The following is a 20,838-nucleotide window of genomic DNA, read 5'->3' as shown; positions in this document are numbered from 1 at the left end:
TTCATTATCATCATTATACTCACTAAACTCACTAAACTCACTTGCAACATAATCATCATCATTCAATTCAGCTTGTTCATTGTTAACTTCAATATTAGGTTCATTGACATTAGGCTTACTAACATTAGGCTCATTGACTTCAATATTAGGCTCACTAACATTAGGCTAGTTGACTTCAACTTCAGGCTCACTAACATTAGGTTCATTGACTTCAACTCCAGGCTTACTAACATTATCCTCAATGACATAAGCATTACCCTTAGTAACATTACCATCGCTAACTTCAGGCTCATTCATTTCAGCATTAGGCTGACTGAAACCAGTACATTGTACCTCATTCACATCGATGTAGTTTTCTATTTCACTTGGATCCACAATCACAAGGAGGTCAGCTAGTTTGTGCTCCATATATACATTGATCGCCTCGTGTCCTACAACATCTTTGGCAAACTATAACACATCATTATCTTTACTCAATGGTCTAGGACTACTGCAAAGCCGAAGACATGGTTCTAATACCACAAACATTTTATGTTTATATAACCCTCACTTTTAATCAATCTCTCCACATCCAGTATGACATGAAATCCACATCTCATCACCAATTCATCTCAGTTATCTTTCCACCATCATACCATTTAATAGGCTTAAAAACTAATTTCCCTCTATGGTGCATTTTTAACATAACCTTATTAGTTTGAGTTGGCCTAAAATTTATTGACCACAACAAAACATTAACATCCGATTAAGTTTACATTCAGTGGGACCACAACAGAACATTAAACAAAACATGGCGGACCACAACAAAAACATTAAACAAAACACGGTGGACCATAATATCTTACTATTACACGTAAACGAGAAACAACTAAGGGACCACAACAAAATAGTTGAAAAGGAAAGTGGACGACATGAATATCACGGGGGGAAAAACAATTGTGAATCCCATAAAGAGAGACAAGAAAACATACCTTAAACAAAACTTCACTTGTCCACTAGTCATCTTCATGAATCCCAGAACTTCGTGTTTGACGTTTGGATCAGTGTGATTGAGTGGATTTAGGGTTTCTTCACGATCTTCTTCAGATAATGAAAGGAAAAATACAATTAGGGTTCAAAAGGATTTATGGATTTCTGAAAATATAATGTTGTCATTTTCTAAAATGAAATATATGTTGATATCATTTAAATATTCAAAAAAGGTGACATAGATCCATAGTGGTGTTGCCACATCATTAATGAATCTGCCAAATGGAGGGGGACCATGAAAATCACAAGAGAATTAAACTATAGGGACAAAAAAAAACTGATTTTTAAAATAGGGGACTAAGTTTTAAAAAACTTAAAAATAAGAAAACCAAAATGCATTTAAACCTATTGGTTGTTATACTACTCAAAGGATATTTATTATTCATTAATTACTATACTCGTTAAATATTAATTGATGTTCCTAGGTAAAAAAGGATGATGCAATTTTATTAAGTGGATAAAAAATTGTAAATAAAGGATGATGCAATTTTATTAATATTGAAAATAAAATTTCTCAATATTTTAAAAATAAATTATATGTAAGGTAATTTTTTTTATTAATATTATAAGATTTCAACATCTTTAATTCCAATAATTCACTTTTTACGTGCATTAAAAATATTAATGGAGTTATTATGTTGATAATATTAAGATATTTGTGGATGTATAAGTTTTACTTTTAAAAAAAATTAATATTAGATCTTTTTATTTTGATTTCAATAATATTAAAATTTATTTAGTTAAAAAAAATTATTGGTAAAAGTTGTTGAAATAAAGAAGGACAAACATATAAATTTATTTATAATATATATATGATAATACAACAATGAATACTCATACTCTAACTGGTAACTACTTTAAACGATTTTATTACTTTATTCAATAGTATTGGTAATTTGTATTTTTTTAAACTAGAAAAAATACATTGAGTGATGTCTTAGACTTGAATGCATTGTTTGAAAATTATGGGAATGAGGTTTGTTCATGAGTTCTATTTTGGATTTTGAATTTTTTTTAATGAAGAAAGAAGAGGGAAAGTATGGCGTGAGGATATGAATCAAACGCCCGAAGTTTGATATCCGTAGGAATTCCAGAGATTAGAATCTAATATATGTGTAATGTGAGGCGCGGGTTTGGATTCCAATCTCAATTTTTTTAGTATTTACATCATCCATTTAATGTATTTTTTTCATTTTAGATGCCTGCAAAAAAATAAAATTCATATTTTAGGAGCATTATTAAAATTTCATTGTGGTAGGTGAAGAATACATTATGTAAGAAAAACAATTCGTAGGTCAAAGACATTCTAACGCCTAGGTGTGGCCTATTCTCACCCTATTGATAATACATCCACTTGTTCTTGGGGTTAAATAGGGATTTTAGAAAGAAAGTAAGAGCTATCATTACATTTTTTAATGATTTATCAACTATTTTCTGAAAAACAACCTATATGTAAGTACGAGGTCTCTTTCCCTTTCTGTTAGTATTTGATGGTTCAACTTCAACGCACCAAGGTGACTCCGATGTTCTATCTTCTATTCAATCTGATTTCTCGCCCTTTTCAATTGAAGATTAAGTCCTTGTTATGGTGGCGTTCAAAGTAATTTCTTGAAATGAAAGTTGCAATCAGTGGTTGAAATTGCATTCCACGTCAGCTTATATAGGTGATTGAAAATGACAAAGAGAATAGGAATAATGTATTGTTCACCAAGTTTGACAAAAATTGCTACAACAAATTTGAGAATTTTATTCTAATGCTCATTTAAAACATAGAAAATATGATTTCAACCTAGTCACTTACAGACAAAACATTAGATGAAATATGTCATGTATCTTATTAAGTAACTTGGCAGGATGGTGGTGAGGAAGGCAAGAGGGTTCCTTTGGTACCTCTTCCTTCTTATTTTTCCTTCTCAGTTGAAAGAATTGCTGCATTACATCCGCACACTCTGTCGCCAATACCCCTCTTCTTATTTTTATTTTCGGATGGAATGGGTGAACTGGTGCAGGAGGTATATCTCTTGCTTCTGAAACATTTTCCCCTCCGTCAGGGAAAAGCCTGCAAACCAATTTTATTTAAAAAGCATACTCAAGGCTTAGTAACATATTACATATCTGTCTGTGCCGAGTCCCTCTTTTTCAAGAGATTTCAAGGCACGACCAAGTTAAATCAACCAGAGATATCAATACGAAAATAAAGGTGTATCGAATGAACAAACATTAAAGACTCCATGCCATTGCATATAATAATGAACAATACAAACAAGTATATTGACTGCATACCTAATCCAGCTACCATCAGCTCCAAGAAGCTTATTGGGAGCTCCCCACACAACGGCGTCTACTCTTGCCTGAAGAATGGCACCAGCGCACATTGCACAGGGTTCAAGCGTTACATAAAGTGTAGTTTCCTGACAAGGGGAAATTTGTGTCCGAATAAGCCATCATACTAATTTATTGGAAGAGTGTGATTTAATAGATCCCACAATAATTTCACCTAATAACAATGTATTAGGAAAAATGGCTTTGACTTTGGTCAAATAGACAATAATTTCACCTAATAACAATGTATTAGGAAAAATGGCTTTGACTTTGGTCAAATAGGTAAATGGACAAAGTTTGTTGTAGTTAAGCCACCAGAGAAGGTAGAACAATGGGTTTGACTATAGATTATTGTAGTTAATACACACTGAACATGATCCCAAAAGTATAACACAGAATTCCAAGACGTGTCCTAAGAAAGAAAAACTTTCTAACCCAACTACGAGTAGACTCACTGACGTCAAACTGCACAAAAATAAAAACTGCAACTTGTACATTTAAACTATTAAACTCCCAAAATCATACGATCCGGCAAACCATCCACCACTTTAAGTTCCACAAAGATCGTGAGTTTGGCTGGAGCGTTAAAATCATAGAGGAAGATCGTTAAATCGTGAGATCCAAACGATCCATATTTTATATTGACCGGTTTCAGACCCATTTGACCCGGTCATTAATAATAGGATTTAGCCCAAAAACTGACCCCGCTAATTAAACCCTGACGGCTGCTCTCACGTATTTTAGGGATTTGGGACTTAGAATGTTTTAAATAAGCTTATGAAAAATCCTCTCTCTCAAAATAATTGTGGCATCTTATAAAATTATTTTTTTTGAATGAGGGTCACTTTTTATTTCCAATACAATTCTAATGTTTATCTTTAAATTATGTCCTCTAATTAATACTCTTAATTTATTATCAATTTATTATTCTCTCACTCTGCATTTATGATAATTTGGTACAGAGGGAGCTATTATTATCGTGAAAGTTATTGGAACTCTGAGAATGAATTATGTCTCAATAAATTATACCATAAAAGAACCTTGATCAATCTTTTTGTTATAAAAAATTAATTAATTTGTTATTTTTATTAGTAATTTAAGTTTGGATCTTTAGTAAGACCCATTTGTTCTGAATACTCTATTTAAAGAGATTAGTACTTGTATCGTTCGAGAGGGTTTCGCTTCCGCATAAAAAAAACTAACCATTTTTCATTGCAGCACTATTCACGGTACAGTTTAAACTTTCGCACTCATCGCTACTATTTTGGCACTGTTTACGGTAATTTTCAGCATTGGTCATTGCTACTGTTTGCGGTACTGATCATCACCCTTGTTTGAACAACCTCGCATTCACTTGTGATTTTTTTTATTTGCAGTTGTTTTTAAATTTTTTCAATGGCTGGCAATAAAGAAGAAACAAATGCGTACAAATATGAATCAGAATTACCTATTATTCCTCAAATTTACAAGTTGAATGGAAAAAATTATTTAAAGTGGTCTCAACTTATGAAAACGACTATACAGCAAATGATGTGAAGGTGAAAACACTGGGAACTAAACAAGACAACAAAACAGTTACAAAATACGCTAATCATCTCAAAGCCTTGTGGATGGAGTTAGACCACTACAGAGTTATCAAAACCGAATGTACAGCAGATGCAACAAAATTTAGGGAGTACATTAAGCAAGATAGAGTCTACGACTTTCTGGTAAGGCTCAACTCTGACTTTGACCATGTTAGAGTACAAATTCTTGGCAAAGAAAAAATACCGAACATTAATGATGTAGTGTCTATAGTAAGGAGTGAAGAAAGTAGAAGGGAATTAGTGATGACACCACCATCTATGGAAAGCTCAACATTGCTAGTTTTGAAGAGTTCAACCATGTTAGTCGATCATAAGAAATTCGGAGAAATCTATGTCGAGAAGAAGGGTGAAGGAGTGTGGTGTACTTATTGCAACAAGCCTCGTCATACTCGAGAAAAATGTTGAAAATTGATTGGTCGGCCTCCTAATAGAGAATGGGGACAAAAAAGAGACTTGTCCAGAAAGGGAGGACATGCACACATGACTGGAAGTACTAGTGGAGTCGGTCTAGAAGGAGGGGTGCACCTTAACCTAAGTGAAGTAGAAAAAGTGAGATCTCTCCTCAGTAAGTTGGAGAAACCAACAGGTACTTGTTCTTTAACACGTCCAAGTACGTTTCTATTATTTTTTTCATTTGACAACTCTCCATTTTTGTTTGGACTTAATGCCTCAGATATACCCTTTAAACAATACTTGATATTAGATTCTGGAGCCACTGATCATATGACACCCTTACCCACACACTTCTCCACCTATTCACCTTACCCCAGTAACAAAAATATCCACTGCAGATAGCACCCTTATAACTGTAGCAGGTGAAGGAACAATTAAACTTAATTCATCCATGACTCTTAACAACGTCCTTCATATCCCAAAATTGACTACTAGCCTAATTTCCATACATAAACTCACAAAAGACCTATCATGTAATGTAATTTTCTATAAGAACTCTTGTGTTTTTCAGGACAAGAATTCGGGGAGGACGATTGGAAGTGCTAGAGAATGGAATGGTCTTTACTATTTGGATCACGAAGATTCAAGCCCATATTTTCTCAGCATCAATTTGATTTTGTTAGAATCAATAAAGACCAATAGGAAGAAGGTTCTCTTATACCATTGTCGCCTGGGTCATCCTTCGTTTAAAGTCATTAAGCAGTTATTTCCTATTTTATTTAAAACATTAGATGTTGAGAGTCTTCATTGTGAGGTGTGTGGGCTTGCTAAACACATGCATGTACCTTTCTCTATTAGTAATAAAATGAGTACTTTTCCGTTTTATCTAGTTCATACAAATGTGTGGGATCCATCTAATATTCCAAATATTTCAGGTGCCCGTTGGTTTATCACCTTTATTGATGACTGTATTCGGGTTACTTGGATCTACTTAAACAAAAATGTTAGTCATGTGGTTTCTCAATTTCTCTCTATTGTTAAAAATCAATTTGGTAGGAGTATTAAGAGGATTCGATATGATAAAGCCAAGGATTATTATAATCATAATCTTAATTCTTTGTGTCAAAATAAAGGTATTATTCATGAGTCTTCATGTGTTAAAACACTCCAACAAAATGGCATTGATGAAAGAAAAAATGGGCATTTGTTAGGCCAAACACGTGCTATGATATTTCAAAATAAAGTTCCCAAGAAATATTAGGGCGAGGCAGTCTTAACGGCATTGTATCTTATAAATAGTTTGCCTTCTACTGTCCTTGCTTCCAAAACTCCTATGGAAGTTTTATCCTCGTTCTATCCTAATGTGTCTACCTCTAGTAACCTCACTCCTAGGATATTTTGGTGTACATCGTCCGTCCATATTCATAGTGATGGTAGAGGGAAATTTGATCCTAGAGCCTTAAAGTGTGTCTTTATAGGATATTCTTCCACCCAAAAAGGTTACAAATATTATCATCCACCGCCTCACAAGTTCTTTGTCTCTCGAGATGTCACTTTCCATGAACAAGAAAGTTACTTCGTTCAAACTCATCTTCAGGGGGAGAATGTAAATAAGGAAGATGAATCCCTTATACTTCCTGACCTTACTTTTGAGACTGAAAGTGATTATGAAAAAGATGAAACTGATGTAAGATATGGGAAGAATTTAGTATATACAAGAAGGAAGATCATTCTTGAATCTACTCATATCCAAGAGTATGACCCGACATTACATGAGGTAAATTTTAACTCTAGTGATTCAACTTCTGAATTTTCTCATGAACAGGAACTAGAATCCAATTCAACTCCACCACCACTACCATCACACTATCAAGAATTACACCTTCCAATTGTCCTTAGAAAAGATACCGAAACTGTACCAAACAACCACTTACCCATTATCCAACTACCTAAGTTTTGAACACGTTTCACCTACCCATAAAGTCTTCCTTACAAATCTGAACACTACAAAACTACCTACCTCTCTATCTGAGGCATTGTCTAACAGGAAATGGAAACAAGCCATGGATTTGGAGATGGAGGCATTGGAAAAGAACAATACTTGGGAATTGATTTCTTTACCAAATGGAAAGAAACTCGTAGGATGCAAATGGGTATACACTATTAAATACAAGGCAGATGGATCGATTGAGAGGTATAAGGCAAGATTGGTAGCCAAAGGATTCACTCAAACCTATGGAGTAGATTATTCAGAGACATTTGCTCTAGTTATAAAAATGAATACAGTTATGGTGATATTATCTTTAGCAGCTAATTGTAATTGGAACTTAAACCAATTCGATGTGAAGAATGCATTCCTTCATGATGAACTTGAAGAAGAAATCTACATGCATATACCTCTTGGATTCCGTGAACATACTACCACCAACACCGTTTGCAAGTTAAAAAAAAATTTATATGGGTTAAAGCAATCGCCGCGAGCATGGTTTGGAAGATTCACTAAAGTTATGATAGGTTTGAGCTTTAAACAAAGTCAAGGAGATCATCCCTTATTTATCAGACATTCTGAAACAAGGGAGTAACTGTGTTATTGGTATTGTTGATATTTGTAAATATAGTGTTAAGAATATTTGTATATAGAATAGTCTCACATCGACTATGTCATGTAATTAGTTGTAATCTCTCTATATATAATAAAGTCTCCGTAGTGCTTTTCAAAACACACGGTTTATTCAAATGTCTCTTGTATTTCAACATGGTATCTAGAGCCTACTGAGAGGCAATTCTTTCGTCTTGCTTTACCTGATTGACCCACTGTCTTCAGGTGAGAATTTTTTTTTGCAAACTGTGTCATCACTATGGTTTGCCTCTCACTTTTCAAAATTCTCCAATAACTATTCGACACGCCGCCCTCCGATCTGGCTGTTGCCCTTTCTCCGTTGCTGCCCCGCGAGTGCCAGCGCATACGACGGCTGATTCCGCCGGTTTACTCGCCTCTCCCCACCTGTTCAAGATCCGGACTTCGTTTTACTTTTCGACTCACGGAAAACGGTGCTCCAATGCAAACAGCCCCGATTTCACTTCGTTATTTTGTTGTCCAAGCCATGGGAGACACTAATTCTGGTTTCAGTGATTCGTTTACCAAAGTTCCGCTTATCCCATGTGAAAAGCTAACTGGCTCATCCAACTACAACCGTCAAGGATATGAAGATCAGTTAACCACAAAAGTGGATACTATTCCTGCAGCCAAACTTGTTAAATGGAAGAAAACCATTGCATCTCTTGGCAATAATCAGAATCGCTTTCGAGGAGGATTATCCAACTCCAAACCTCATCCCAAGTGTGATCATTGTAACCTACTTGGGCATCCTATTGACCGTTGTTGGAAGTTGCATGGCAGACCTCCACGCCAGGTAAATGCAGCTTAAATCGATCACCTAAACACTCTGCAGACTTCACCTTCTCTTCAGAACTCTACGCCAAGCTATGAGGATTTTCTCAGGTGGTGTCAAACTAATCAAAACTCTTGTTCCATGGCTTCGATTGCGCACATTGGTAATCCATTTGTTTGCTTCTCTCACTCATCTCCTCTTGGTCCTTGGGTCCTTGATTCTGGTGCGTCTGATCATGTTACTGATAATAAAAATCTTTTCTCTTCCCTCTCTACATCTGATTTCTTACCTACTATAACTTATACCAATGGTTCTCAAACTCGATCTGAAGGGATTGGTACTGTTCAAATTCTACCTTCTCTCTGTTACTTTTGTCTTCTATGTACCTAATTGTCCATTTAATTTACTTTCAGTCAGTCGTTTAACTCGTTCTCTGGATTGTAGTGTCACCTTCACTAACAATAATGTTACCCTGCAGGATCGGAGTTCGGGACGGACGATTGGCGTCGGATGTGAGTCTCAAGGTCTTTATTACCTCTCAGTGTCTTCTCAGACATGTTCAGCCAAAGATTCTCCACTCATTATCCATGCTCAGTTAAGTCATCGTAGTCTTTCCAAACTACATAAGTTGGTGCCAAATTTATCGAAGGTATCTAATTTATATTGTGAGTCGTGTCAGTTAGGGAAACACACTTGTGGTCAGTTTCCCAATCGAGACAATAAACGAGCTTCGTCCCCTTTTGCTTTAGTTCACACCGATGTTTGGGGACCCTCACGTACTGTCTCTACTCTTGAGTATAGGTATTTTGCCACCTTTATTGATGATTTTTCACGTTGCACGTGGTTACTTTTAATAAAGAATAGATCTGAATTATTTTCTATTTTTGAAACAATTCTATCAAGAAATAAAAACTCAATTCGGTGTGTCAATCCGTACCTTAAGAAGTGACAATACCCGTGAATATTTATCCCAACAATTTCAAAATTTTATGTCACGCAATGGTATTCTCCATCAAACATCTTGCCCTCACACACCTCAACAAAACAGGGTAGCCAAACGCAAAAATCGGCATCTCGTAGTAACCACTCGGACCCTACTTCTCTACGGTAATGTTCACTTCGATTTTGGGGGGATGTTGTGCTAATGGCATGTTACCTTATAAATCGCATGCCCTCATCTGTCCTTAACAATAAAATCCCTCATTCAATCATTTTTCTCAATTCCCCACTTCACCCAATTCCTCCCTGAATCTTCGGATCCACATGTTTTGTACACAATCTCTCTCCTGGTCTTGATAAACTATCAGCTCGATCACTAAAGTGTGTCTTTCTTGGTTATCATCGATCCCAAAAAGGTTATCGTCGTTACCTTCTTATCGTTACCTCATATCGGTATCTTCTTCGAGTTTGTTCCATATTTCGAGTCCAGTCACATAACTCCATAACCAATTCAAGAAAGTACTTCCACACCTTTTCCGCCAGTTATTAATGTCCAGCCTACCATTATCCCCCATCAGTCTATGGCTCCTGACCCCCTCACTTCTCGACCACTTCAAACATATCAGTTTCGTCACCCAACGTCTGTCGTCCCTGTCCCTGAGGTCATACCTATCCCTGAGGTCATTGCAGACTCTCCTTCGACGCCTCCGTCATCACCGGATCTAATCCTGCAACCTAAGTCCGATCTTCTGATTGCCCTTTGAAAAGGTATACGTCAAACACGAAATCCTTCTCCACATTTATATTGATTTATGTTATCATCGTCTTTCCCCTTTGCAGTATTTTTTTTGTCTTCTTTGTCTTTTGTTTCTATTCCTAAAACTCCAGGTGAAGCATTATCTCACTCTGAGTGGAGGCAAGCAATGATTGATGAAATGTGTGCTCTTCAAAGCAGTGGTATCTAGGAACTGGTTCCTCTATCCCATGGAAAATCTTTAGTAGGTTGTTGTTGGCTTTATACAGTGAAGGATGGTCCAGATGGTAAGATTGATCGATTTAAAATTCGCTTGGTAGCCAAAGGATATACTCAGATTTTTGGATTGGATTATGGTGATACTTTCTCACCAATAGTCAAGATGGCATCTGTTAGACTTCTTCTAGCCATTGCAACCATTCGATATTGGCCTCTTCATCAACTTGACATCAAAAATGCTTTTTTACATGGTGATCTTAAAGAGGAAGTATATATGGAGCAACCACCTGGGTTTGTTGCTCAGGGGGAGTCATCGAATATGGTGTGTAGGTTACATGTGTCTCTTTATGGTCTTAAGCAATCTCCGAGAGCTTCGTTCGGCAGATTCAGCACTGTAGTACAACAATTTGATATGGTTCGTAGTGAAGCTGACCATTCTGTTTTTTATCGTCATTCAGCCCAATGATGTATTTATCTTATTGTGTATGTAGATGATATTGTCATATCTGGTAGTGATCAGCAGGGTATACTCTAGTTAAAACAACATCTCTCGAATCAATTTCAAACAAAAGATCTTGGTAAACTTCGTTATTTCTTGGGTATTGAGTTAGTCCAATCTAAAGATGGTTTGGTGATTTCTCAGCGGAAATATGCTAATGGATATTTTGGAAGAAACAAGTTTTTTTAATGCTAAACCAGTTGATACTCCTATTGAGTAGAGTGTCAAACTACTACCCAATTAGAAAGTTGAATTATCTCACAGTCACTCATCCAAACATTTCTTTTGCAGTTAGTGTGGTAAGTCAATTCTTAAATTCCCCTTGTCAGGAACACATAGATGTTGTTATCTGAATTCTGAGATACATCAAATGTGCTCCAGGAAAAGGTCTAGCGTATGAAAATAAAGGACATACTCAGATAGTTGGATACTCCAATGTTGATTGGACAGGATCACCCATTGATAGACGATCTACCTCTAGGTATTGTGTACTTGTTAGAAGAAACCTTATATCCTGGAAAAGTAAGAAACAAAACGTAGTAGCAAGATCAAGCGCCGAGACAGAGTATAGGGTCATGGCAATGGCAAAATGTGAACTTTTTTTGTTAAAATAGTTGCTCAAGGAACTTTAAATTGAAGAAGCAAGATTAATGACACTTATTTGTGATAATCAAGTTGCATTGCACATTGCTTCAAATTCAATCTTCCATGAGAGGACCAAACATATTGAGATAGATTGTCACTTTGTCAGAGAGAAAATCGAGTCAGGTGATATCGTCACAAAATTTGTCAACTCTAATGATCAATTGGTAGACGTGTTTACAAAATCTATACGAAACCCAAGAACTAATTATATATGTAACAAACTTGGTGCATTTGACTTATATGCTCAATCTTGAGGGGGAGTGTTGATATTTGTAAATATATAATGTTAAGAATATTTGTATATAAATAGTCTCACATCGATTATGTCATGTAATTAGTTGTGATCTCTCTATATATAATAAAGTCTCTGTAGTACTTTTCAAAGCACACGGTTTATTCAAATGTCTCTTAGTCTCTTGTATTTCAAGAGGTATATGTGGATGATATTATAGGCACATGTAATGATGAGGAAGGACAACAATTGTTGGATATACACTTAGCCAAGGAATTTGAGATTAAATCCTTGGAAAAATTGAAATGCTTTCTAGGAATTGAAGTTGTCCACTCTAAGAAAGGAATTTTCATATCTCAACCGAAATACATTACTGATCTTCTGCAGGAAACTGGCAAGACAGCATGCAAGCCTGCAAATACTCCAGTTGATCCAAATGTAAAATTGGGAAATGCAAAAGAAGATATTGCGGTTGATAAGGAAATGTATCAGAGATTAGTCAGAAAACTTATATATCTCTCGCATACTAGACTTGATGTTGCTTTTGCTGTTAGCTTAGTCAGCCAATTCATGCACCGACCAAAGGAGATTCACTTACAAGTAGCGCTCCGAATTCTACAATATTTGAAAGGAACACCTGGTAGAGGAATTTTGTTTGAAAGAAATGGGAGTGTAGGTCTTGAAGCATATACAGATGTCGACTATGCAAGGTCAATTGTTGATAGGAGATCAACTACAGATTACTGCACTTTCCTAGGTGGAAATCTTGTGACTTGGAAAAGTAAGAAACAAAATGTAGTATCGAGATCTAGTGTTGAAGCAGAGTTCAGGGCAATGGCACAAGGGATATGTGAACTAATATGGCTGAAATCAATCTTATAAGATATGAGGATAAAGTGCGATGAACCAATGCGACTTTATTGTGATAATAAGTCGGCTATCAGCATAGCTCATAACCCAATGCAACGTGACAGAACCAAACATATTGAAGTTGACAGACACTTCATTAAAGAAAAATTAGACAGTGGCGTTATTTACACTCTATGTGTCCTCTCAAGACAACCTTGCAGATCTTTTAACAAAAGGACTGAACAACAATAACTTTGAAGAAATTGTTTTCAAGCTAGGAATGATAGATATATATATTCATCAGCTTGAGGGGGAGTGCTATAAATAATTAATTAATTTGTTATTTTTATTAGTAATTTAAGTTTGAATCTTTAGTAAGACCCATTAGGTCGGAATACTCTATTTAAAGAGATTAGCACTTTTATATTTTTAATAATAATATATCAAATTATTCAACTTTGATACTTTTCTACAAATTCAAATCAGATTCTTCTAATCCTCTCATCTTTTCCATCCCTGCACTCCAAAACCTCTTCCTTCCTTACAAAAGAGTTCTTCAATTATGTCTGTAGTTGTTGTTGAGAATATGTTTGAGGAAATTATATTTTTTTTGGATTGAATATTTGCTATCTATGAAGCACGGATATTTAAAAAACTCTGTCGAATTGTATCTGATATGTACCGATACGCTCCGATTCAAAGCTGATACGTATCGAAGGAGTATCCGGAATTATTAATTTTAAAAATTAAATAAAAAATTCCAAAATGTTGGCGATTTTAATATTCTATTTAATTCCTTTCAAAAACTTGGCATTTTTCAAGAATGGTTTTATTTCTCATAATTTATTGCTATCAATTTTCAATATTTTAAATTTAATTCATATTAAGTATAACTTCTTTATTTTGTAGGCATCATTACTTTTATTTACTTTTATTTTTGAGGAAAGTTCTAGTTTCAATATTACACCTTGCAACCTCTTTTTCTGAATTGTTCCTTTCTTCTTCTTCTTCATACTGCCTCTCCACCATTGTCCATTCCTTCACATTTTTTACGAAGAAAATCTTATTACCATAAAATAATTATCACTTTAATATTTTTCAGCAATATAATAATGTATTAATTATTGTGTTGAGTTTGGTTTTGTTAAATTATGATCTATCTAAATATATAATTTTAATTTTTATATACGTATTTTAAACGTATCGTATCTTGCAGTTTTCAATTAGTAACGTATCGTCGTATCGGATACGTATCATATCGGATACTCGTATCGCGTTCGTGCTTCATTGTTTGCTATTGATAATTTAGTAAATGAGAATTTTATGTTTTGGTTATTTTTCCTAGTTATTTCTATAATTTTGTCTATTTGTTGTGATCTTACGATCTGAGTTACGATCCTACAATTTAGGCTTTTTCCATACCCTAATGATCTCTATCGAGATCCTGATCTTGACAACCATGCCTCCGTCGTCACACAATGAATGATTCATCTAATGCTTGATAATGGATACTTTGCTAAAAACATTCTTCTCTCTCCTTCATTTATACATTTTTTTAATATGTGTGAAATAGTCAATTGAGCCATTCATTGGGACGGAGAGAGTATCATGTCTATCGGATGGCCGAGTGGCAGCCAGATACTCAACAACATTTTCCTTAAAATTGCATGGCCCTTATGCAACACAATACCACTATTGCGGCCTCTAAACTATAGTGTATCCCACTGCCAACATCACAAATGCTCCCAACACAATTCTACTTGGCATTGGGGTTCATGTTTGGTTTTGAAGTTGAGAAACTGCAAATCTTAGTTTGGACTCAAAGTAACTCTAGAGCTCCTTTGGGGAAAAGGTTCATTAGTAAATATATACTAAACATGCCCTTAGAGGCATTCTTATTACTTATCCTTCAAATCCATTAAGCAACTATCGTTAGTTAGTAAGTTAACGAGTTCAAAAATAACATAAGAGAAACATATCAAATGAATATTAAACTTTGGCTATAACATCAAAATACACTTGAACTTAAAACCGGGAAAACTTACTGGTAGTCTCCATGAGTGGAGAAATTTTGAAGCTTCTCGTATACAGATCATCTCAGCATGGGCTGTGGAGTCCCGCAACTCTTCTACTCTGAAACATATATTTTGGTATAAATTCAAAAATTAAGGTAACTGGATAGAATGAACTAATGCAAAAACATTGAACCTTACAAGTTGCATCCTCTGGCAATAATTTTTCCATGCTGCACAAGGACAGCACCAACAGGAACTTCCCAAGTATCAGCAGCCTTCCTGGCTTCCAAAAGTGCTTCTTTCATGAACAACTCATCAATTCTTCGCTGCTCAAGTTCAACTTTATAGGCTTCTTCCCAGTCATCGAATCTATCTCGTAAAACCTGCCCTTTCCGCTGAAATTTCCTTTGTTTCAACTCTCCATCCTTTTTTTCTGAGCCAGACATTTCAGTCTTCGCAGGAGCAATGGGTTTTTTTATTGGCACCCCTGATTCAGTTCTGGAAATGATGGATCCACCAATATTTATAATTTCTCCTGCAATAGGTTTTCCTCTAATAGATAATGGAATTGGTGAGTCCATTTTTTTAAAGCTAGAAGCAGTGACTTTCAAATCTTTTTCATTTTCAATAGAAATAGAAAATTCCTCTCCATCAGCATATGAGGTACTTATTGATGTTGATCCACTTTCCAATTTATTTGGAAAAGATGACCCAACAACTTCAATAAGTTTTCCTTTATCCTTCAACATTTTAGTCTCAGACACCTCTCCCTCACTTAGGGTATAACGAGCACTTGCTTTTGATTTATCAGAAGTTATGGCTTGTGGTAGCACACTTGTTTCTTTCATCACATTACTTTTACAGGTTTCCTCATGCTCTTGCCCAGAAAACCATGTCTCACTGCCAGATTTGTTTGGCGAGTTTCTCTCACCTGATCTTCCAGTAGAAGAGGAGGAACCAGCATCTGAAGTCCAACGTAATCGAACAATATCAGAAATAATTCTCCATGGGGACCTTCCAGTTCTATTTACAATTGGTTTTGCAGTTTCATTGTTGATCTCTGGTTTTTCAGCTAATAAACCATGCCCAACAGATGGTTCTTTTACATCCCACATTTCATCGGAAATTCCTTTGGCACCAAGAAGCACAGTGGAATGACTAGAATTGTGAATTTTTAACTGAGAGTCATTTTGAGTGCCTTGTTGCCTTTGATTATCCACAACATCAAAGGGCGACTCTGTTCTAGCAACTTCCATCTCTTGTATTTCAGAAGTTGTGACTTCGTGCCTCACCCTGTTCACGAACTCATCAACAAACTGTTTCGATGATTCCTCAAAACGATTAGCTGAACCAAACACATCTTCTGGAGTCGTGATAATAGAAGGCCCGCTATATGGTGGTCCTGAAAGCATAGCAGGACTTATCCCCAAATTGTCATACAGAGCAGAAGAGCTGCTTTCTGAAGTTTCAAGGTAGATATCAGGGCTGGCAAACCCAGCAGTGTGTTCAACATGAGCTGAAACTCCACCCATTTGGGAAGAAGGGATCAACATTATTTCAGAACTCCTTTCATTACCTTCTGCTAACAACACTTCTTTTCCAGCCTCGGAAACTGAATTTAATGATCCCTGGAAGTTGGATTTCTCTCTTGAGGTAGTTTCATTAGTTTGAGAAGAACTTTCTCTAGTTTTAACAGCTGATGCTAATTTACTTTTTGGAATGAATTCCATCTTCTCGGAAGTTATTTGAGAACTCGAAACATGCTTTTCGTCATTGGCACGACCTTCCGATAAAGTGCTGACATGTTCATATCCTTTCCTATGTTGAACACTCTGAGTTTTCCTTCTATCAGTTTGGAGCCATGAATCCCTTGCCTGTGAGCTTATGTATGAACTTTCTTCTTTGTTCTTCACACTAGCTTTAGACTTCATGACAGATATATCTTCAACATGAATCCCATGAGCTTGTGATACTTCAGAAAATTGTTGGGATTTTCTTTTTCTGGCATCATCATGTGTAACGGTCTTCTCTCCTTTGTGTTGCAACCCCACTCCCTGAGAAGAACTCAGAACTGAATTCTTTTTTTCTCCCATGCTCTTTGTCCTTGAATCAGAGGTCCTTTCAGTGTTTTCAATATTTAAATTTTCTATATATTTTTGGGAACTTTTCTCCATTACATCCATTGTTTTGGTAGAAGAAGAACCAATGAAGTTTTTATTTTTATCACTTGTTTCCTGTAAATGTGTTTCTGATATCTCCAGTTTCCCTTCCTTGCCACCGAATGTCTTCTTTGATTTTAAACTTTCCTTTCCAATGGTAGAAGTAGAACCAACAAACTTTTCATGTCTGTCACTTGTTTCCTTACATAGTGTGTTGGACATTTCAAGGTTCCTTTCACTGCCACTGAGTCTCTTTCCTGATAACAGAGTTGACTCGTTTTCATCACAGCCAGACTCGTGTGTATATGCAGATTGATGATTTCTTCTGTTTCCTACTTGAATGTATGCCTTGTTTGTTTTCTTATCCAAATGCTTAACAAAAGATGCATTATCTTCATCACAATGGACTTTCCTCTGTGAAATAGAAGCTTTTCTATAACCAGATTCATGTATTGTAGATTCTCTTGAATGCATATCTTGGTGATCCCTAGTGGATTCAATCTCTAGAAAGATTCCCTCAGTCAACTTTTTTTCAGACTTCTTTCTTATGTTCCAATCAATATCCGCGCCAAATACAACTCTTTCTTTATTTGAAACGTCATGCACCTTCTTTGAGTCATCATTTTGTCTGTTGAATTCTGCCTTTATCAATTCCTCCATATGATTTACTTCATTCTTCTCATATCCCAGTGAAAATTCTTCCAAACCCATATTATGTTGCACTTCCAAGTAACTCTCAAAATCTCCTGACGAAAGCGTGTAATAAGATGAACAACTAGACGTATCTCTTTGTTTCCTACAATTTTCACCTTTTGTAAGGGGCTCCCGTTCAGTGTCAGATTTTTCACACTCTCTTGTCAAGTCTATGGAGGATGCTTCGTGTTGCTTTAGATTTCCTTTTTCCTTTGTTTTTATTTTCTCACTTGAACTCGAATGTCTCGCTCTACTCACATTGTTTCTCTTGTTAATTTCCATTCTTTTGGATGAAGATACATTCTTCAATTTGAAACCTGAAGCATCTTTATCTGCTTCCTCACTCAAAAAGCTAAGAATTATTTCAGAGTCATCATGAGAAGAAAATGAAGGGAAATTTTCTCTCCCTTTCTGAAAGGCTGAGCAAAAACATCGTTCCTTTATTCTGCTTCTTCTAGTTCTATTGTAAACATTTATGTCATTGGTAGGGCACTTAAGCTCGTAAGAGCTTTTAACAAGACCATAAGGAACCTGAGAAAAATAGAGGTCATCACCTCTGAAAATAAACCTCCTAGATGCTGAGAATTGAAGGAGAGTGGACTGACTCAACCCATTGAGAAGAGAAGGCTTTAAGTGTAGTTTACGGGTGGAGAGAGCACAACAGTCACAACAAGCACGACATGACGAGGTTTTGTCAAATCTTTCATACCATAGGTTTGAGTAGCCGTTGAAAGATAAAGGGAATGATTCTTTGCAGCTAACACCATATGTGGTTGAGGAAAAATATGTGCTGTGCATAGTTGTATATGCTTTCCCACCAGACCAAATGATGAGAGACCAGGTTCCTTCAATTACAACTGAGCCGTAATTGTTTGCTTTGAGAAGCACACTGTAGTTTCACCTTTCATCCCGGTAGCGGTGGCAAAATTGGAATAAGTAAATGAACTGAACAATGCATCATAAAATAACTAAACAGCAAAATTGGAATAACTAAATTAACTGAACAATGCATCATAAAATAATTAAACATGAGAAGAATCATGACGTCCATTTGTAAATAATGGTATACCAAGTTAGTATCCTAAGAAACAAAGATAATAAGGTAAATCTATCAAAACAAAGTAATTAGCAATATGCTGAATGAGACAAACACAGTCGCAATATAAATTTAACTTGTTTACCATTTTGCTAAGAAATTTATGGTAATTGTGAGAAAAAATTGGTGGTGATTTGAGACAAGAGATGAGTAATATAGTATTCGTGCTGAATAATAATAGTTTGAAGAGAGAGATTGAGTAATAATACCTAGGATGATGGATGAGAGTTGAGAAATTAGAGTTGGATTTGGTTCGGAAATTTTGTGTATCAAGTTTTTTGGGTTTGTGTTGTTGAAGCTACAAAGAGAGTTGTTATTTGCAGTACGGGTCTCCTGGATTGGCCTGACGGAGATGAGATGAGATTCGGAAGTGGTATGGTCAGCCTGGTGATTTTTTTTTGTACCAAAAAGATAGATGATGTTATTATGAAATAAAATACACTTTTAATATAAAAACATTTTGAAATATGTTTAATGAAGCGTTGGATATTGAAATATATTTAAATTTTATTATTAATTACATAACACAAATCGTCTAAACTAAGCAAATATTTTTACGAGTCTTATTCATAAAAAAATTATTTTTTAAATTTATTGAAGAACTATTATATTTAATCAATATATTATCTAAACATATTAGTTACTAATATATTTAAAAAGCAATTTTTTTCTTATAAATAAGATAAAATATAATATAAAAGAGTAGGGGTGTACGCGGGTGGGGTTGGGCTGGATTTGTCTTAACCCATTATCCAACCCGTTCAACTTTCAATGGATTGGGTTCATCATCAAACTCGTAATTTAATTATAAAATCTGACCCGAACCAACCCGATCATTCACGAGTAGGTTGGGTTCACGGGTCGTGTATAAAATAAATATTTTTTTCAATTTAAAAAACCTATAACACAATTCAATATAATTTTGCACATTTCCAACAATTAAATTATAAAAACCTTCAAATAATATCTAATAAAAATTGATTCAGATATATTAACACTTAATAATATATAAAATTTCATAAAATACCATTTCCATAAAATTCATAAATTCTATTCTATATGATTCAAAAGCAAATAAACATAACTTTGTCTTAAAATGACATTAATATATTGGCCAAATATCGGTCTAATAGTACCAAAATGTAAAATTCAAAAGGCAACAAGAGTAATAGAAATGAGACTTTTTTCCTGAAGTGCCCTATTTCTGAAATTAAAATCCCACTTTACCCCTGTTTGAAAAAAAATCCCAATCTACCCCCTTTTTCTTATTGGGCTCGTCCATTCATTGGACGAGGGTATGAAGCCCAAAACGCGTTGGGTAGGCTCGGTCATTCATTGGCCGAGCGTGTGAAGGATTTTTTTTTAATATTTTAAAAACTTTATTAAATAGTTTTCTAATGATTATTAAATAATATTTTAATTAATTCTATATTTGATTAATATAATTGATTTTTTTAAAAATAATAATAATATTTTTATAAAAATATTTAAAATAAAATGTTAATAATAATAGTTTTTTATAATAATAATAATTTTTTAATATTGTTTTTTTTAAAATATTAATAATAAAAATGATTATTTTTTATAATATTAATAATAGAAATAATTTTTTTCTTATATATTAATAATAAAATTGATATGTTTCCCTCCAAAATTTCAATAATTTTTTGGGAATGATATATTTCCCGCCAAAAAAAATTATGTTTGTACTGTCTCGGTCAATGATTGGCCGAGTATTCAAGTATTAATTTTCTATAAATAGCAGAACTTGTAGAAATGTAACTCAGATCACAAAATCTTTTCTTTTGGTCAGAATGTTTGTTTGTGGTCTTGTATTTTATGGACACGGTGAAAAAATGAGTGTTTTCCTTGATCCGCAATGGAATTTTCAGAACACTGATTTCAGCCATCCACACTGGCTTCCAACAGTAGGGCGGGTGTCGTATGAAGGTGAGGAAAGTAGAGTATCGTTGTCCATACATAACATTGACTGATGCAAGCCTCGATGGTACGTAC

General features: G+C 35.0%; 1 protein-coding gene across 3 annotated transcripts; it reads right to left on the bottom strand.

The window, feature by feature from the left end:
• Positions 1 to 2,662: 2,662 nt before the first annotated feature.
• Positions 2,663 to 19,249, bottom strand: LOC127118998 (tRNA(adenine(34)) deaminase, chloroplastic). 3 transcript variants are annotated; one of them, XM_051049209.1, is made up of 5 exons: positions 19,032 to 19,249; positions 15,073 to 18,671; positions 14,905 to 14,992; positions 3,313 to 3,440; positions 2,663 to 3,088 (listed from the first exon to the last, which is right to left on the bottom strand). In XM_051049209.1, exons 2-5 carry the CDS (start codon positions 18,522 to 18,524, stop codon positions 2,827 to 2,829), a joined length of 3,930 nt encoding a protein of 1,309 aa, XP_050905166.1. In that variant the 5' UTR covers positions 18,525 to 18,671; positions 19,032 to 19,249; the 3' UTR covers positions 2,663 to 2,826. The 3 variants fall into 3 exon arrangements, with proteins under 3 accessions (XP_050905166.1, XP_050905167.1, XP_050905168.1); XM_051049210.1 differs by having other exon boundaries at positions 15,073 to 18,627; positions 19,032 to 19,247; XM_051049211.1 differs by lacking the exon at positions 3,313 to 3,440.
• Between the last annotated feature and the right edge of the window lie 1,589 nt (positions 19,250 to 20,838).

This window comes from Lathyrus oleraceus, chromosome 2 (assembly GCF_024323335.1).
Source record: "Lathyrus oleraceus cultivar Zhongwan6 chromosome 2, CAAS_Psat_ZW6_1.0, whole genome shotgun sequence".
Classification (NCBI taxonomy): Eukaryota; Viridiplantae; Streptophyta; class Magnoliopsida; order Fabales; family Fabaceae; genus Lathyrus; species Lathyrus oleraceus.
The sequence above is the reverse complement of the archived record's forward strand: the minus strand, read 5'-3'. Positions and strand labels throughout refer to the sequence as shown.